We start from the raw sequence: 18,523 nt of genomic DNA on the forward strand, positions 1-18,523 counted from the left end.
GCCCGCCCCCCCACCGCTTCCCCAGGAAGACACCACTCTGCAGGCGGCCGGGACACCACCCTGCCTGGTGCTGTTCGGACGTTCGTGGGGCAGACACGTTTTCCAGGCTCCAAGGTACCTTCTGGGGCTGGCTCATATGACGGGGCTTTTGGGGGAAGGGGGAGACTGCCTCACGTCGCAGCTCACGATTAAGTCAAAGCCGTAAGAGGATTGTGGAGAAGAAAATACAGCAGGACTCAGTGAGTTCCTGAACGCAAATATCCTGATACAGCAGGTCCACTGGGGCACAGAAAGCCTTAGAGGCTCATCGATTTGGAATAAAGCCACAGGTTACTTTTTTCAAATGTTACAGAACAGAAATCTCCATCCTCCCTTCCCTCTTCCCCGGAGCTTCCGTTAACATGTGACTATTTCACAGCCACACACGACTTCAGGACTGAACCCCGTCTGAGGTGCTGGCTTCCCCCTGAAACCCAGACGGTAACCCTTAGACTCACAGGGACGTGAGCTCGAGTTCCTCAAGCTGTCAATGGGCTCCGTCTCCAGACCTGACCTGTCGGGTCACCGGGTCACCGACAAGGACATGCAAATTCCCAGCATGCCGTGTCTGTCGGCGTCAGTGTCTGGCTGGTGTGAGTCTCGAGTGAACAGGAGAGGGGAAGAGGCCAGCGAACTGTGACAGGGTGTAGGGCCCCCAAGTCTCCCGTGGGACATGGCAGACACCTCCTCTCAGCCTGCAAGAATGAACGAGCTGACGGCTTCACCTCAAAAGCAGACTTGCTCACTAGTAAGTTACAAGCTGAGGAGTAAGTTCAGCCTATAGGATGTCTCTAAAAGGAACACAAACTTCATTAAGCTCACTTTCCAGGAAAAGTGCACCCACTTTTTCCTTTGACTTAGGAGGACGTTTCCAAAACAAGCCCAGTGAGTTACCGTACACCAACTCTACTGCCCTCTCCTTTGATTCCAGCGAGAACACTCATATCCTGGCAGCAGCGCTTGCGGCAAAGGACAGGGTGTCCATGGTGTACAGGTTAGAGCAGCGTGAAGAGCCCCTCTGCTTAGGGCGCAGGAGGCTAGGATGACATGTGTCCGAGCCCAAGGCTGAGGTTCCAGGTGACCAGACACTCACCCATCATGAGAGAAGCTTTGGACGTGCAGGCTGGACACCGGGGTCCAACACTGAAAACTGCTGTCCCGGTGCCATAACCTCAGCATTTACAAAAGGACCCGTCCCTCCCTCGCCCGGAACACCACCCGCCGGAGGTGAGGCCGGCCCGAGAGCTGCAGCAGGGGCAACTCAGATGAGACAGCACGCATGGCAGGACAAGTGGCCAGGATGCAGGTCGGAGGTGGCCCAGGGGGTGGGGATGAGCGCCTGGGACAGGAGCTCGGCTACAGGAGGTGGGCTATGCTCAGCAGAGGGGCGGGAGCTGGTTGTGGTCTCCACAGAGAGAGAGCAGAGTCCCTGTGACCCGAGCAGGAAACGAGGATGGTGAGGCCCCTCAGCTCAGGGAAGGGCCTGCACGTCCCATTTCCATCACTAATCAGGACGTTCTTGTCTTTTTTCCCATTAGCATGAGCGTATGCTATTAGCCAAAAACAAGGGGAAAACCTTTGTTCTCTTAAAGGCACGAATTTGATAAAGTTTCGCCTTTAAAATGCCAAACACTCAGTGACAATGCAGCTCACAGAAAACATCTGCCCCCGGCCACAAGCAAGGACAGGTGTCGCCCACCAGGCTAGGGCAGCCCATTGCATCGCCTCCTAGTCACACCAAGACTGGTCCTGTGTCACCTGCTGTCCTGTCACACACGGCTCCACACCATCACCCTCCCCACTTTCCAGGCCCCAGGGAGGAGGTGTCCTGCAGGGACAAGACAAACATTTTCATGTCACCTCTCCCCATTCTCAATCCAGTCTGGACCAATTTCTAAGGAAAACTGACACACGCCATAGCCTAAGTGCAACCAAGAACAAGCAGGACTAAGCGCCTGATAACGTGGGACACCTGGGACGCCTGGCAGGCACTCGGGTTTCCTGCAGGGGCTGTGGCTGGGACAAAGTCCCTCAGGAAGGACGCGACGTCCTCAGATGAAATCCAAGCAAATGACCGATGATGGCTCCTCCTCCTGGAGCCTCAGCTCCGTGGCCACTGTGCTCACAGAGGCCCCTGCGGGGGGCAGAGTTCTCCACTCCGGCTCCTTTGCCCACCACGCCCTCCAGCTCGTCCGTGACCCTGGCTGCTTCCCAGTGCTGCCCGCGTGCACCCGGCAGGGTTCTGGACCCCAAGTCATTCGCTCCCCTGGCCTCTGTGCCCTTGCGCCCTCAGGCACTCTGAGGAGCAGATTAGCAACATGTGGGCACCAGCCTCGGGGACGACAGCCGCCAGGCTGAAAGCACAGCTCCCACCCCCACTCCAGGCAGGAGCCTGGACTGCGTGACCAAAGCCACACTTACTGAGCTACCGTCCCAGCCAGAAAGCCAGGAACAGCGGTCAGAGCACTCTGGGGGCCTACGTGGAGGAAGCGGCCCTCCTGTGCTGACCTGGAAGGTGTGACTAAAACAGAACCGCATGAACTGTTAGCTTAACATAAGTTCTGTTTAGGGGCTAAATGTCGCGATTTTTAAAATGTCGCCCAGAGTGGTGGCTCAGATTTTACATTAGGGTACTACCACCTCCTGACCTTAATCCACAGCGGCCACGGACAACCTAGAAAAGCAGACAGTAGGTCCACAGGCACGTGCTATGTGTTACGGACGTGCACACAGTGTGGCTGGATGAGCACAGGTCAGTCTCTGCCATCTCTGTACCCAGGTGATAATGAAACACGCGGGTCAGTGGACACATGTTCGAAACATCAGTTGTTCTCCCTGTGGGGCAGGCCAATTCCTTTGACACGTAAGTAAGTCTGGACCTTATTTCATATTAAAACCTCTCACATATTATGAAGTAGACTTTAACCTCTGTGTGATCTTTAAAAATAAAACTCAAGGAAATGAGGACACGGGTTCTAACTGGGGCTCTGCCAAGCCAGGCAAGCGACCCTGCTACACTCATGGGGGACTGGAATTCAGGCTCAGAGGTGGCCGTTCCATGGGGGGGGGTGAGGAGCCCAGGACCAGCCTGGGGGTGTGCGTGGAAGCGCACGTGTGTGCACATGTGTGTTTAAAGTGAGTGTTCATGCATGTGCTTGTATGTGCACAAGTGTATGTGTGGCCCTGATGGGGAGAAAAAGACGGTGAGTGGAGAAGAGACACTGGCACAGAGGAAGGGACACCGCCAGTGGGATGTACTCCCTGCTGTGACAAATGCCTGTGCCTCGCCACTTAGGGGACGATAGTGACGTGTCCTCGTGGAGAAGACACAGCTCCATGGTTCACCTAGCTGTCGGTGTGCCTGTCTGGGTCACATCTCCTGGGTCACCGGTCGTGAAAACTTTCTGGTTGTGAAAAGCTGAGCTGCAAGAGGACGTGCAGACCGGACGGCGTAACCTCCCATCTCAGGAGCAGCTTAGAATCTCAGACTCGGAAGGAAGCCACCAAGACGCAAAGTTCAGCCCTGAAAGCCACCAGCTGTAACCTTGGGCAAGTCCCATGGAAAATAAGAAGCAAATAGTGGTCCTGGCAGGGTGGCCACGGTGACTGAAGTGTTAGCGGTTATGAGGTCTGTGGTGCAATTGTGGTCAGCAGGACGGTCTGGCCAGTGATGCGCTGTTCTGCAGCCTCTCACGGTTAATGCCCTTCGAGGAAAACAAAGTGTTTTCTTTTTGTGACGTTGGATCTTACAACAAGGCTTCACTACGACCCCCTCGGATGGAGCCAGCCTTTCAGACACACATCTGGTAGAGAAACTGAGCTTTCAGAAACCATTCTCTTCTCAATAAAATAGGTGATAAACCAAAACTTCTTTTTCTCTTCACTTTAATTATGAAACACACGTGGGTTTTATCATCCAAAAGTGTTCTCTCTCTTGTTGGCAGCATGCCAATGACTCAGAAACACTCATTTCCTTATGATCGTACCTTTCATGAGGATATGTAGGCAGAACATTTGCCATGAATTATTCATCATCAGACGTTTTTTAGTTTACTCAAGGAGGGTGTTTCTTCTTGTCAGTGTTGACTGTGGAAAGTAAACTGACACCTTAGGATGCTTAACCATAGAGACCGGAGGACTGTGGTTGGAGTTGGGCCCCTTGCTGACTTTCTAGTCTCGACTTCCTGTTGAACTCTATGGTAACTTCCGGTGCGTGGGGAGCGGGAGGGGAGGTCACTGTAGGAGGAGCCCGCTTGGGCTCCGCCCCTTCTTTTCTCCGGCCACGAGGACCGCCCTCCATGCGTGCAGGCGCGCGTGCCTTCTCCTGAGGGTCTGTTTTCTTTTGGTGGATTATCTGGAGAATTATTTTAGCAGAGGACATTACTATAAAAATAATCTCCTTTGCTCCCCTGTAAAGAAGAGTCTTCAGACGGAGTAGTAACTGAAAACTCCACCCAACACCCTGTGGACGGAAAAGGGGCCACAGGTTGAAGCTGACACGCTCAGGCCACTGACAATAACCACACAGGGTGGCGTGAACATGAAAATCCCTAACGCAGGTGGGCCATGGCGGGAAGTCACATCCTTGGCCTGGAGCTTCCTTGACAAAGTCAAGCTTCACCTTACGTGAGCCTGTCTGTGGTCTTTTTGCATCTAGGATAACACACCCGTGGAAGGTCAGTCATCCCTTCTTCAGACCCCCCAGGGGCACAACCCACCAGAGCAGGAAACTACAAAATCCCTCACTGCTATCTTGTTCCCCAAATACCATCTCTACCTGCTGTCAATGCTGTTAACGCTCCTGTACCCACCGATGTAAAAGAGGTACCTGTCTCCCCAATTTACTTTTGTCCAATCCCAGAGATTCCCCCGCTTTGCTTTCTCCCACCCCCTTAATCTACAACCAATGGATTTCATGTAACCTTCCTCCTCTGATGCTAATGTATAAAATAAGTTGCAAAACGGCCATTTTCTGGAGCATTTTCTCAATCTGCTGAGACTTTGCTTCCCAACAATTGTCGTCAGTTTGGCTCAAATAAACTCTTATAAGCTTTCTCTTAGGCTGGATGTTTTTTGTCAACAATACTTAACACAGTAACACTGGTTAGACTGGGGGCATGATCAAGAAGTAACGAAATAAAAACAAGGCTGACCTGACTCTTCAGTTTTAATCCAAGCATACAAGTCCCATGCAAGTCACAGATGCTCCAAAGGAGTAAATGATTATAAAATGATCTAATGCTAAAGAAGTCCTTCCAATAGAAATTTTGAATAATGATAAATCTACGAAGTTCTTAACAAAAAAAGTGGCACGGTACTTTATCATAAAGTTATTTAATATAATTTAAATCAGATTATTACCTCTTGTGTAAATTTCAGCAACAACTGTTAAAAGGTGGCAGCGTTCTCTGGGCATTCAATGGGTTACTTGCAAATATGACATTAAGAGTTAAAAGATCTTTAAGTGGAAAACCACTATAGCAGCTGTTTGAAAGAAACCCACACATTTGCATAACAAGTGGGATTGATTTGTTCCTATTCTTGCAGTTTTGAGAAAGGGAAATGACTCTAAAAAGGAGAACAGTAAAAGACCACAGACTATGGGGTGGTTTTCCTAAAACGATTTTTGAAGACAATATCTCTTAGCAACAAAACCACAGATACCTTCCAGCTTCCCCAAAAGCAACCTGACAGATGGCAGACATGACGTGACATTTAACACACAATCACAAAGACAGAATGGTACCAAAGAGGCCAGTGGACTGGGGTGGTCAGCGGCACCGGACAGGAGAGCCCCTCTCTGCGTTCAGCCCCCTGCCCTGAGAGCTGCCACAGCCTCTGCACAGGGGCTGCCAGCCCTCTCCTTCAATGGCTCATCTCACAGAGCTGGTCCCTCACCAGCAGAGGACAGCAGATCGTTACCTATGCCAGACATTGCCAAGTGGTAGTGAAACCACTGGGACCTGACATCTGTCCTGCTGGGGCATTTACACCACAGGCAGCAGCTCGTGCTGGAACCAGGCTTATCTCCCTCCCTCCACCCGCCCCAGGGAGCCAGGGGACCCATCCACGCGGAGTGTACAGCAATATTTGTATTACATTTCCATCTCTCCTGCCAGACTGTGAGCTGCTGTGAGCAGAGGCTCAGGTGGTTCCTAGTAATTCAGTCACCTGCGCCTTTTTACAGATGAGGAAACAACAGGTGATGGGAGGAAACAACAGGTGATGAGCACTTTCACAAAGTGCTCAGGTCAGACAGGGACCCAAGGCCTTTACCCCAAAACCCATATCTTTATTTAGCGGTAAAACATCCTTAGTTACTGGCACCCCACATTTCACTGAGGAGTCACTGAAGGCAGGTACAGGTTCGCCTTCCTAACGGAATATTTGTTCACAGTCACCTCCTTTCTCTGCTGTGAGCAACAGGCTGTGGGCTCAGCCCTGAGACACACGCTGCTGTCGTCGTGGACCAGGCATAGCAGTGTACACATACTTCAGAATTGCGGGTGAAGCTGAATCCCGAAAAACATGACAGTGCTCAGGAAACAAAACGAGTGCGATATAAGCCTAAACGTTGAGGAAAAGAGGGAAATGCTATTTCAGAAGGTAATGCCGGAAACCCAGCAATTCAGAATTCCACAGTCTGATCCTACCACCCTGTGAAATTCTGCTTCTCTGCCACGTGATCCTAGAAACTGCCTTCAACAGGAATAAAACTCAGGTTTTTGTCGTGCAGACTGAGATTTGAATCAAAATGTATGTAAATAGATGAAATGATATAACAAATTAATGATGATACACTTAAAGATAAGACATTTAGAAAATTACCCATTTCAAAGGAGACTCCTATTCCACATGGTTCATGACATTACAACAAAGACCCAGCAAGAAAATGTATTTTATACTATAAGAAACTACATTTTAATAATACAGAAGAACATAATCTGATAATCTGAAAGAAATAACACAAGAGAAAACAATGTAACAGAAAAAGAAATAACAATACAAAAGATAATGTAAAAGAAAAAATGATAAAAAGAAAATAATAGAGAAAATAAAAATGAAGTGAGGGCTGGCCCAGTGGCTCAGGCGGTTGGAGCTCTGTGCTCCTAACTCCGAAGGCTGCCGGTTCAATTCCCACATGGGCCAGTGGGCTCTCAACCCCAAGGTTGCCGGTTCGACTCCCACAAGGGATGGTGGGCAGCGCCCCCTGCAACTAAAAATTGAACAGGGCACCTTGAGCTGAGCTGCCTCCCAGATGGCTCAGTTGGTTGGAGCGCGTCCTCTCAACCACAAGGTTGCTGGTTCGACTCCCGCAAGGGATGGTGGGCTGTGCCCCCCTGCACCTAGCAACAGCAACTGGATCTGGAGCTGAGCTGCGCCCTCCACAACTAAGACTGAAAGGACAACAACTTGACTTGGAGGGGGGTCCTGCAAGTACACACTGTTCCCCAATAAAGTCCTGTTCCCCTTCCCCAATAAAATCTTTAAAAAAAAAAAAATGAAGTGAATTTCCTGGGGATATGAAGCGTGTCTCCTTTCACCAGAGGTATTAACGCTGAGCCCACATTTTAGAAAAAGTCAAACACAATCCGCTCCACAGGGGAGATCCCTGATGAACCGGAAACTGCCCTGGGGTGCAATGACCCACCCTGAAGGCATTTTCAGGAAATGCAGCCTCCAGCTTTCCGCCTGCCCACTTCCTATGCCCCAGGGCCATTCCAGAGTGAGCAGTACTTCACCTTCTTCTGAACCTGAGTCCAATACGGGCTGCACTGGCCTTTCGGGCCCCAGTGCTTCCTCCCCAAAGGGTACCTCACAGGCTGCGTCTCAGGCAGTGAGCACCGAGGGCTGGGGTGTGTGAAGACTCGGGTAGGCTGGACACAGAACATTCACTCAGACTCCCCGGGTTCGTGTGTTTATTTTTAAAGTTAGGGTGAGTTTTCCATTCTATTCTAAAATATGTAAGTATATTTGCATATTATATTTATGATATAATAAAATGTCTAGATGACTTCCCCTCTATGCATCTAATCTCCAAGTACAATTAGCTATATTCATTCTATCTTTGAATAACTCCCTCTGCACCCCAGTTTGAGAAACGCAGAGCTGGCTGTGTTGGCCGTTCCCGGGTACAGGGGCACGGGGGACACGCTGGCTGCAGCGTCACACCAAGTCTCCTGGGGTCAGTAAGAGTGACAGATGCTACAGATTCCAGACAGACCCACGGGAGGACCACATCTCATGGGTGCCCAGCGAGGGCCTGGGTGGACGCCAGCCCTGCAAGCTGCTGCAGAAACCTCATGGGACGGCTGTAGCCGCACTGAACCCACCTGAGAAACCACCGACTGAGCGCTCCTGGCAATGGGGTGACCAGAGGGAGGACTCCAAAGACCAGCGTTTCCTGCCTCTGGGTCACACCCTGCCAGAGGGAGGGAGAGGAAGCACCGGGAGGACTGGTGCTGGCCCCACACCGAAGGCAGACGGTTGTGTCATGGAAACCCATGCATAGGGGACAACTGTGCAGACTCGTTTGATACAAGAGAATATTAAGCAGGGACTGGATGGTAATTGATGACTAGCTTAATAAAGTATAAAATTCTTCATGTTATAATGAGAAATTCTAAAAAGCAGGATAAAATTGTATCTAAGGAGTGAGTGTAAACGCATAGAATCTGAACCGTGGAGGAGGAGCCGCTGCAAAGGCCACTGTCCAATGTCCTCCACACTTCCTACCCTGAGACGGAGCTCCGAAGGGAGGACACGTGCGTCAACCACAGGAGGGGACAGAGGGGCAGGATCCCGCCTGGGGCCAGCCTCATCCTGCACCTCACTCCTCCCCTCCCCCATTCACCCCAAGGCCAGTAAAGGCCACGGCCCTGAGTCCACAGGGAACCATGTGAGCAGGGGCCGCTTGGCCTGCTCGGAGGTCTTCCCCACCTGGGCGGCAGGTACAGCGCGGGCCCCTGGAGGGTTTCAGATGGGGGTCACTCTGCTCCCCCCCCGCCGGGAAATGGAAACTTCCACTCTGGATGCATTTTCATCCCACCCTCACAGAAAGAAAAGGAAGGCACAGGTCACAGTGTAATTTGATGGGCGCAGGAAGGCTGTCGCTTTAAAGCCAGAGCTCCCAGACCTTCCCAGACCCGCTGGTCTTCACTGGAACGGGCTGAGTGGTCCTGGGTGCGACCCATTGGCCCCCCAGCGACCCACACACCCCTGAGCTGGAGTCCACCACTGTCCTGGGCTTCATGTCCTTCCCTGATAGGAAAGCTTTTCACTTTCACCTCCTTTCCTTTTTCAGCCACCAGCCCTTCCCTCTTCATTCTATTACGTATTCCGTTACTTAGTTTAATATACCGTGTTATACATTTTCATATCAAATTTAAACTGCATCATCCAATTTAGAATTTAATTTTTAAAAATATAATGAAATCTTATCTAAGCATTGCACTTCCCATTATATATTATTACACACTTTTTTTTTACCCCATTTGGTTGTTAGAAAGAATAAATGCATTTTGTATACAGAGAAGGGGCACTTCGTGTGTGGTGAGTGTCATTATCCACCCTGCCTTTTCTTCTGTTATTTGCATCCTCCCTGGTGCCTGTAGGATGGGAGACGGTGCCACGGGCACAGAGGTGTGGGGTGCACATCAGACCTTGGGGCCACACGGGTAGGGAACAGCCGCCCTCGGCTCCGCCTGCCTCACGGCCAGCAGGTGTGAACAGAGTCCACGCCTGACTATTAGGAGAGCGAAGCTGCTGGGAGAGGTCAGGGCTCACAGCGCACAGTGAAGGTTAGCAATCGTGCAAACCTTTCTAACTGGGGTCTGTGCTCAACACCCCTGAGTCCGAGGGACGCACTCCTGCGAAAACTGTTTTCTCCACCTGAGAAGACGCAGTAGCTTCCCAGGGTGGAGTAACCACATGTGTACGAACTTGGTGCCTCCTGACAGCAGACATTTGTTCTCTCCCAGCTCTGGGGGCCAGAAGCCCAAGGTCAAATCCTTCCCGAGGCTCTCGGGAGGGTCCCTGCAGCTGCTGCTGGTGCAGGCGTCCCCGGGAGTGTGCCCGTGTCACTCCAGCCTCTGTGTCCTGGTGACACCCTTTTCTCTTGTCTGTGTGCAGGCCCCCTCTGCTCCGTCTCATGAGGATGCTGTGTTCACAGGTCACTCAGACACTCTGGAGAGCCTCCTGTCACAACCCTGAACTGAATTCATGTCTATCGTATGAATTTCCAGGGGTTATTAGGATGTGGGCATAGCTTCGTAGGGACCACCATTCCACTGACTACAGAAGACATTTCACAACAGAAGATGACGGGCAAAACCCTCCCTAACTATGGTGAGTATCTTCCTAAAGAAAATCTCCTAGTGAGAAAACCCACTGCAATTAGTCACACCGCCGCTAAACCTGGGGCAAGACTCCAGTAGAAACAGTGACTCGTGTATTGTACACAGTCACATGGCACTGGCTTGTTCTTTTCTAGCTAATAAAGAAGTGCGTGCCGAGCCGTTAACGGTAACTGTTGTCACAGACCTCCCCACGGCACAGTGCATCCCGTATTGGAATGCTCCCATTCACACAGAACCCATCACACTGCCCAAGACCCAGCTCTGAGCTGTCGGGGTTGTTCTTCCTGGGAACTTAGGGATGGCTCTGCAGACGGTACCCTGATGATAATGCCCCCCTCGAAGTGTTTAATGGCGGCAGTGGAAATACTCTCAGGAACAGCCGTTTCTGCACTAGGCCCTCACTAGACCCCACAGTGCAGGCTCTCCAATTCTCCTCCCACACGGGAGCCACAGAGGGACGTTCACCTGTCCTGACACCAGTAATCACACACCAGCATCCAGGTTCCCTGTGCCACGCTGGCCACAAGCACAGTTACCCAGAACACACATGGGCGCAGCGCCCGAGAAGGATGGAAAGAGAAGTCAGCAAACTGAAGTGACCTTGGCCAGAGTGCTGAGGTGACAGAGAGCTGCAGGTCCTGGCGTCCCAGAAGGAAGCTGCACGGCATCGCTAGGGTTCTGGCCACAGGGCTGTGCTGACGCAAATGAAGCCGGGGGTGGGGTGGGGGTTCCAAGCTGCTGATTACAGCCCCACAGGCAGTGAGGATGATGACGTTTCCAGCCATTTAAATGTGAAACCAGGTAGGTTTTATCACTTGTTACATTCACTAGAAAGAAACGCAAAGCTTGCAGGTGTCCACCGGGCCTCACCGAGCTGTTCCCTTTCCCTGAATGTCAAATCAGGGCTCCTGCATGGTCCCCAACATTCCACATCCACCTATGAGACGTGGCTCATTTCACCCCTAAACACACTGGCCCTGGAAAGAGAACCTGCTCTGTCGGAAGGTGAACTGGGCTCGTCAAACCATTGCTCACCACGTCGCGGCCGCTCCTGAGTAGGAGCAGGTCACAGCGCTGGGCCTGGGTCTCCCTTCCCCTCCGTCCTGGCTGTACAAGTAAAACAGAGCGTCAGCTCTCAGCGCCCTGAGCCTGGTGTGTGTGTGCGCGTGATAAATGTGCATGTGTGCGTGGTATGTGTGCAAGCAGTGTGTGTGTGCACGTAGTATATGTGTGTAGTGTGTATGCACGCAGTGTGTGCATATGTGTGCGACAAGGTGTGTGTGTGTATGTGCTACGTGTGTGTAGTGTATGTGCACATAGTATGTCTGTGCATGCTGGCTGTGTGCTGGTGTGTTTGCACGCACTACGCACGCCTCCGCTCCCATCAGCAGCCCCACGGGAGCGACTCTGTCTGCGCCGGCCCCGACCCGCGGACGCTCAGCGCTGCTCTGCCTGCGCACCCATCAGTTCTCAGCGTCGCTGACTCAGGAGGCTCCTCCGGGGCCATCCACACAGGTGCCCACGTTCCGAGGCTCCTCTGTAGGTACGGATGACAGTGACCTGGTTAATACGTCCTTCTCTACCACAACACCCTTCTCTTTCCCTCACACCATAAAAACACGCAACTGTTTCACGTGTTACTCTTTGCAAACCCTGACCTCGCCTAAGGGTCTGTGGCCACATCCACATGGTGTCCCCATGACGCCCAGCAGTAATTCCATGGTGGCCACAGGCATGACTGCCGCTGTCGCTGCTTCGCACCTGCTTTTCCAGGACGGGACTTCTGGGCGCCACCTGCTGTTTGTGTCACCTCTAGTTCCCAGCACAGGGCATGGCCCCTGGCAGGTGCTCCAATGCTGCCGTGTAAGATGTGTGTGTGTGTGTCTGTGTGTGTGTCTGTGTGTGTGTGTGTGTGTGCGCGCACGCATTTATACGTACAAAGCACTTTTCCAGGTAAAGCCATATTGCACCATCACAGCCCCCACTCTCCAGGGTCAACCTCAAGGCTGAGAAAACCCCGTGGGTGTCCCAGCCATTCCCTCTGCCAGGTCCCCGAGGCAGCGACATCTCTACACTCCTAGAACACAAAGGCAGAGCTGGTCTTCTCTCCCTTGTTCCAAGAACCATGACAAGTGCACTAAAACCAGACGGGTTTCTTTTATCAAGATAACACGAACCTGTGTTCACTCGTCAACACTGGCAGGTGTCCCAAAAGGGTCGTCCCTAAGCCCCCTGCTTTTGAATGTCCCCAGTTTAAAGTATGAGGACTAAGCTTGTATTTCTCAGTAAATGATGAAAACCTAAGTTAAGAAGAATATTCTCTTTTAAAATCCTAATCTTTGCTTAATTAAACTATAGCTAATTATTAACAATATTTACAGGATCTAAAACTCTAGACTCCTTAGAAAACAGAAACTATATTACTGAGTAATTTTAATTGAAAACTCACGTCATATTCCCAGCACTTTTCAACAGCACTGAAGAGGATGTGTGAGAGAAAAAGCGAAGGTTAGGGCTGACGGGTGACGAGATGGCTTCGGTCCTGGGGGTGGCTTCAGGGGTGGCAGGTCAGGCCTGGAGAGGGCCCGGGTCACAGAGGAGGTGGGGCTTAGCATCTATGCGCCTTTCAGGAACGTTAGCACGGACAGGGAAAGGCGACACCTAGCGTTCACTGACAATAACCCAAAATCTTCTGTCCAAAATGAGGGTCTGAATGACAATATGCAGTAACCAGTTGGGTCATAATGAAAAGCACACCCAGTTTAAAATGCATATATATTTTGCCATGAAATCCTCATGTATTTTTTCCCTCCATTGGTGTTTTTTAAACTTTCCTATTTCAAAGGAAAAAAAAACCTGTAGAACATAATTAAATAGTGAGTAATTCAGGGTTTTGGGATCAAAGATTCAAAGCAACCTTCAGCACATGCTCAGCACGTTCTGCCGGTGACAAAGAAGGCTGGGAACGCTGAGCTCCCGGTCTACCTGAGGGTCCAGGTTCTCCTGGATGGCATCCCGCCAGCCACATCCCATCTCCACATGACTCGGAGCAAGCCTGCAAGGTGCTGGGCGTAAGGCTGGGATGCAGACAGGAGCCCTAGAGAAGCTTCCAGAACTCACTTCCTGTGCCTGATGCCACCATATGCTACCTGTGGTGACAGGCAAGCCAAACACCAAACTGCTCTAATAATTCTGCAGCCAATACACCCACTTAACAGGTATAGGAGTAAACTGATGTGTCCTCACCCCCACAGGCTCTCCCCCCTGCATCCCCATTAGAAAGCAGCCCAGTGTCTGAATTTGTAACTCATTACCTTGATGGAATAGACTTCAAGGTTGCCTCAAGTCAGCCTCTCTCAAAGTGTGTCTCATGGGACATCCTGGGAAGTAGAACTAAACTCGAGTTGAAATTGAAAAGGCTGCCTCTGTATTTATGCATGTATACAGACATGGAGATGGAAAAGGTTGTTGTTGCACACCTATGGCGTGGGAAATAAGACAATTTGAACATCTGAAATTTTCAATGCATCAGCATGCTTTTCTAACTTGGACCTTGGTAAAATGTTCACTAGCAAACGTATCTCCTGATCAAATCAGATCATTCCCCATGTAAAAATGAGTGAATCTAGCTTATGATGTCATAGACATCACCAGAAATTGCACAGCGGAAATCAAGATGAGTCAGCAAGGATGAGAATCATGTGACAGAAGAGTAACACGAATGCAGAGCCTTCCTGGGAGGTTCCACGCTTTAATTCTCTAATGCAGCCACTCACATCTCTAGTGGGCCATTAAGTGGCTACATTACTAATACAAAACACACTCTTGTCGTCCAGTCGGCAGCTCGTCACATGACACAGGACATGGCTGCCTCCAAGCTCCAGCCCAACACTGAAGCACTACTGGTACTTAGACACCATGCTCCCTGTGCAAGCCGACAGCAGTTTGGACTGTGAAAGCTGCACCCTCTGTCACACCGTGCTGACGGCTCCCTCCAGGGTTTCCCACAGGACACAGACACAGTCAGGGACACAGGTGTAAGAACTGGCTCGACTCAGGAAAAGTATACGATGGGGGACAACTCCCCACAAGGAGAGAGAAGAAAGAAGCTCTAATACCGAACAAGACACATTCAGATTTGGCCAAATTCCCATGGTTCAAACAAGCAGTCATAAAGAATGTGTTGTATTTTTGACTACAGGAAAAAAAATTTGTGACTAGAAATATAACGGGCTTAAAACAACTTTTTGCCCTTGTTTTTCTAATTAGAATCACAAAGTTCTCTTTCTCAGCTGAAATAAGTAAATGACTGCAAATTCAATGAGGTTATGGATACTTACTAATAAGAAAATCAGTAATTCTGCATGGTTGCCTGGACCCCAGTCATTCCAGTAAAAATGAGTGGCCATGAGAGTTCATAGTGCAGCAACATGCAGAGACGTTTCCCATCAGATATTCAAGTTCACTGTGTGCCGTGAATGTCCTCGGCTCTAAGGACGGATGTGTGGGCAGGGTACTTAACACATCCATTTTCAGTAAGAATCTGAACTTCCCATCCAGTGGAGTTCAGAGGCCCACAGAACACACCTTATCATTTAGGAAACCACACTTATTTCTGCACTTAGCACGCTCTGTTATTCTAATATTCGGCCTCCAGGGCTTCAAAACTTCCTTGCAAGTACAATTCACAGGTTGTATCATATAATCCCAGCGTTTATTACGAAGAAGCACTAATTACATCTTGCAGCAAACTGGTGACTAGAGCCAGCTGGGCTGTGGGCCTGAGTCGGTACCTAAAAGCGTCAGCACTCGCCACACAGGGAGGCTGACCCCAGGCATGGGTATGTTGCTTTAAAAACCCAAGTTACTGCCAATAACTCGCCCGATGGGTCAGTTATGCAGGATGACAAATCCACTTCAATTCTTGCACTACAGTCACAGAACTTGTTGCCAGAGCACCTTGAGCTGGCACACAGTTCCCACCCATGGGAGGGCGTCGTTTCAAAGCCATACACAGTAAGAAGGCACGTCACGGGGGCTCCCTGCTTCCTCAAGCACTCATGAGTGTCAGCTGGCCAGATACTGCCCAGGTGCCCGGCCACCTGCCACAGCTGGACGCGCTACAAAGTACTGCAGAAATAACCACGAACTTGACACAAACTTTAATTTTAAGGTTTTCTGGTAATATCCCAGAGTGGTAAAACTTGATGGAAGAGGCACCTAACTCTATGCAGATTTAAAAACAAGAAAGAAAGAAAAGAAAGCCGTGGTTGCTACTACCACCATGGTTTAGAAACATCATGAGCAATGAGATTTACAAAAGCCTGCCACCGCGTGACGCCTCACGGTTGCTCAGTTCCCCTAAGAAAGACGGCCAAACGCACTGCCGGGCCGGGCCGCACTGTCATTCTCGGGACTGAGGGTCTGCGGGCACAGCAAACGCACAGGGGGCCTAACTGCGTTCTCAGGAACCGCCATGTCAGTCTACTAGGCGGAGAGAAAGTCAGTTCCTCCTGAAACCGCTTCCAGAACCCTGGACTCTGCTGTGGGAGGCAGTTAGAACTTTTCGTTCAGGTCTGAGCCAACGTTTCCGCCTTCCGTCAATCAGCAGTTCAGCTATTTAAAAATAAAGGGGGAAGAAGGGCTGTTTTGGGGTAGGGACCAGAATAAACCTCAGAAAATAGCATTATGACTTCCCCCAAGTTCCTGGGCGCTGGCTGGAGCCCCCAGCCCGCAGAGGCCCCCAGTTCCGCGCCGCCGAGACCTCCAGGCGGGCGGGCGCCTCCCACACCCCGACCCGCACCTGCTGGGGCCCCAGGAACTGCTCACACGAAGGCAGGCGGGACGAACCCCAAATACCCAATTCTGTAAAGTCCTAGTTCCTTCGGCCTCTAAAGCCCCTGCCTTCAACATGCAGCCCTTCAAGACATGAAAGAGCAAACCCTCCACGTTTCCAATCGGGTCAGCAGCCCACTGTGCCCAGGGTCCCTGCGCCCACCCGTCTGCACGAGCCGCTCCGGGAGGTGGGGAAAGGGATGTGCATGAGGAGGGGTCCCGGGTGACGAGGGGTCCCAGGTGAGAAGAGGACGCGGGTGAAGAGGGGACTCCGGGTACGGAGGAGGAGCGGGCGGGGGCGCGGAGGGCTTCACTCACCCGCACCGGCACCAGTAGGCGGCCAGGGAGCCTGCGGGGACCGGCCGGGGGCGGGGGTCCCTCGGCGCTCATTGCCGCCCACGCAGCCGGGCCCGCTCTCCCGGCCGGGAGAGCTCAATGCCAGGGCCGCGCGCGAGCCTCCAACAGCCCCGCGGGCGCCGCGTCGCCGCCCCTCTCGGGCTCGGGCACGGGCTCTGCCGGCAGCGGCAGGAGGAGCGCCGGCCCCGAGCTCCGCCCACCGCCCACGATCGCCGCCCACGCGGGCCCGCCCCCGAGAGGAGGGGCGCGCGCTTCCACCCGGTGCGGACCAGCGCGCAGAACCGGCCAGAGGGGGGCGAGCTCACGCGAGGCCCGGGCGAGCGCACAGCGGTCAGGGGGCGCGGGGCGCGCCAGGTGGGGCAGGTGGGCGCGCTTCGAGGCGGGCGGGGGGGCAGCGGCTGCCCCGCTTGGTGTCCTCTTCCCGCCCCTCTCCCGGGTTAATTGGATTGAGTGCCCCCACTTCCCCTCGGTCCACAGCCGGGCGCTCCTCGGCCCTCCCCGACCTCGGATAGTTCCAGCCCGGCCGCTTCTCGGGTCCCCGGGAACCCGCGCCCCCCACCCCATACATACGGGTCTCCCTGTCTCACCAGAGCTGACTCGGGATCCCGGGGACTGCCCGGCAAAGGAAAGCAGAAAATTCAACTCTTTCCCGCCCACCCCTCCCCGCGTCCGTCCGGATTCAGCCCCAACCTACAGGTACCCGCCGCGAGAGGGGGCGGGCGCCTCGGGGTCGCGATGCTGGCCCTGCCTCAACAGCCCCCACACCCTTCCTCCGGGCAGAGTCAGCTGATGGGCTGGTTCCCCTTCTTGGTTCAGGTTTGAGCCCATAGGCCTCGCAGGACAGGGCTGTGTAGACGCAAATCATCTTCATTTAAAGTAAGTGGAAGTTGGTTTTGGGTAAATCTCAGGAAGTAAACACAAAAACACAAAAAAGAAGCAAGCACGTATTTTCCTGTGGCGCCCCGCCCCGCGCCCCGCAGGCATGCACCTGTACAGGATTCCAGCTCAGCAAGCCGGTGTCGTTACCTTCCGTGGCCAGGACAAGCCCCAGCTGGGACGTGAACCAGCTCTAGAGTAGAATGCCTGACACATGAAACACACATGTATTGAACATATAAAGATACTGCCTTTTCTGACCCCTAGCTGCTTTTGTTTATTTTCCACCTTTAAGATATAATTGACATGTAACATTGTGTCAGTTTAAGGTGTACAAAGTGTTGATCTGATTCACGTTTATCCTGCAACATTATTGCCACCCGAGGGCTAGTAACACCTCCATCAAGTCACATAATTACCATCTCTTTTCATTGGTGAGAACACGTAAGATTCACTCTCTTAACAACTTTCACGTATGTAACATAGTATCGATTTCTACGGCCACCATGCTGCATACAGGATCCCTAGAACTTATTCATCTTATGACTGAAAATTTTTTACCCTCTGACCAACATCTTCCCATTTATTTCCTGCACCCCCAACCCCTGGTACCTGCCACTCTGCTCTCTGAGTTTGAATTTTTTTAATTTTCCATATATGAGATCAAACAATATTTGTCTTTCTCTGTCTGACTTATTTTAGCATAATGCCCTCAAAATTCATCCACAAATGGCAGGATTTCCCTCTTTCTCATGGCTGAATAATGTTCCATATGTATGTATATTCTTTATCCTTTCATCCATTGCCAGACACTTAAGTTGTTTCCATATATTAGCCACTGTGAACAATGCTGCGATAAATTTGGGAGTGCATGTATCTCTTTGAAATTCTGTTTTCATTTCCTTTGATTATATACCCAGGAGAGGGACTGCTGGATCATGTGGTAATTCTATTTTAATTTTTTGAGGAACCTCCATACCGTTTTTCCATAGTAGCTGCACCAATTTACGACCTGTCTGGACTGCTGAGCAGGACTGGGCTTCTCACCCAGATGCACA

At 51.6% G+C, this 18,523-nt stretch overlaps 1 protein-coding gene across 4 annotated transcripts in view; it reads right to left on the reverse strand.

Moving 5' to 3' along the window:
• The window catches only part of SNTG2 (syntrophin gamma 2), a 166,388-nt gene extending 149,628 nt beyond the window's left edge, over nucleotides 1–16,760 (reverse strand). For 3 of the 4 annotated variants that reach the window (XM_033125449.1, XM_033125445.1, XM_033125441.1), the window contains exon 1: nucleotides 16,551–16,760. In XM_033125449.1, the coding sequence (XP_032981340.1) occupies nucleotides 16,551–16,622 (72 nt within the window). In that variant the 5' untranslated portion in view covers nucleotides 16,623–16,760. The remainder of the gene's footprint in view (nucleotides 1–16,550) is intronic. The other variant, XM_033125451.1, reaches the window with a different exon arrangement.
• Nucleotides 16,761–18,523: the final 1,763 nt, after the last annotated feature.

Source organism: Rhinolophus ferrumequinum, chromosome 13 (genome assembly GCF_004115265.2).
Source record: "Rhinolophus ferrumequinum isolate MPI-CBG mRhiFer1 chromosome 13, mRhiFer1_v1.p, whole genome shotgun sequence".
NCBI classification, from domain to species: domain Eukaryota; kingdom Metazoa; phylum Chordata; class Mammalia; order Chiroptera; family Rhinolophidae; genus Rhinolophus; species Rhinolophus ferrumequinum.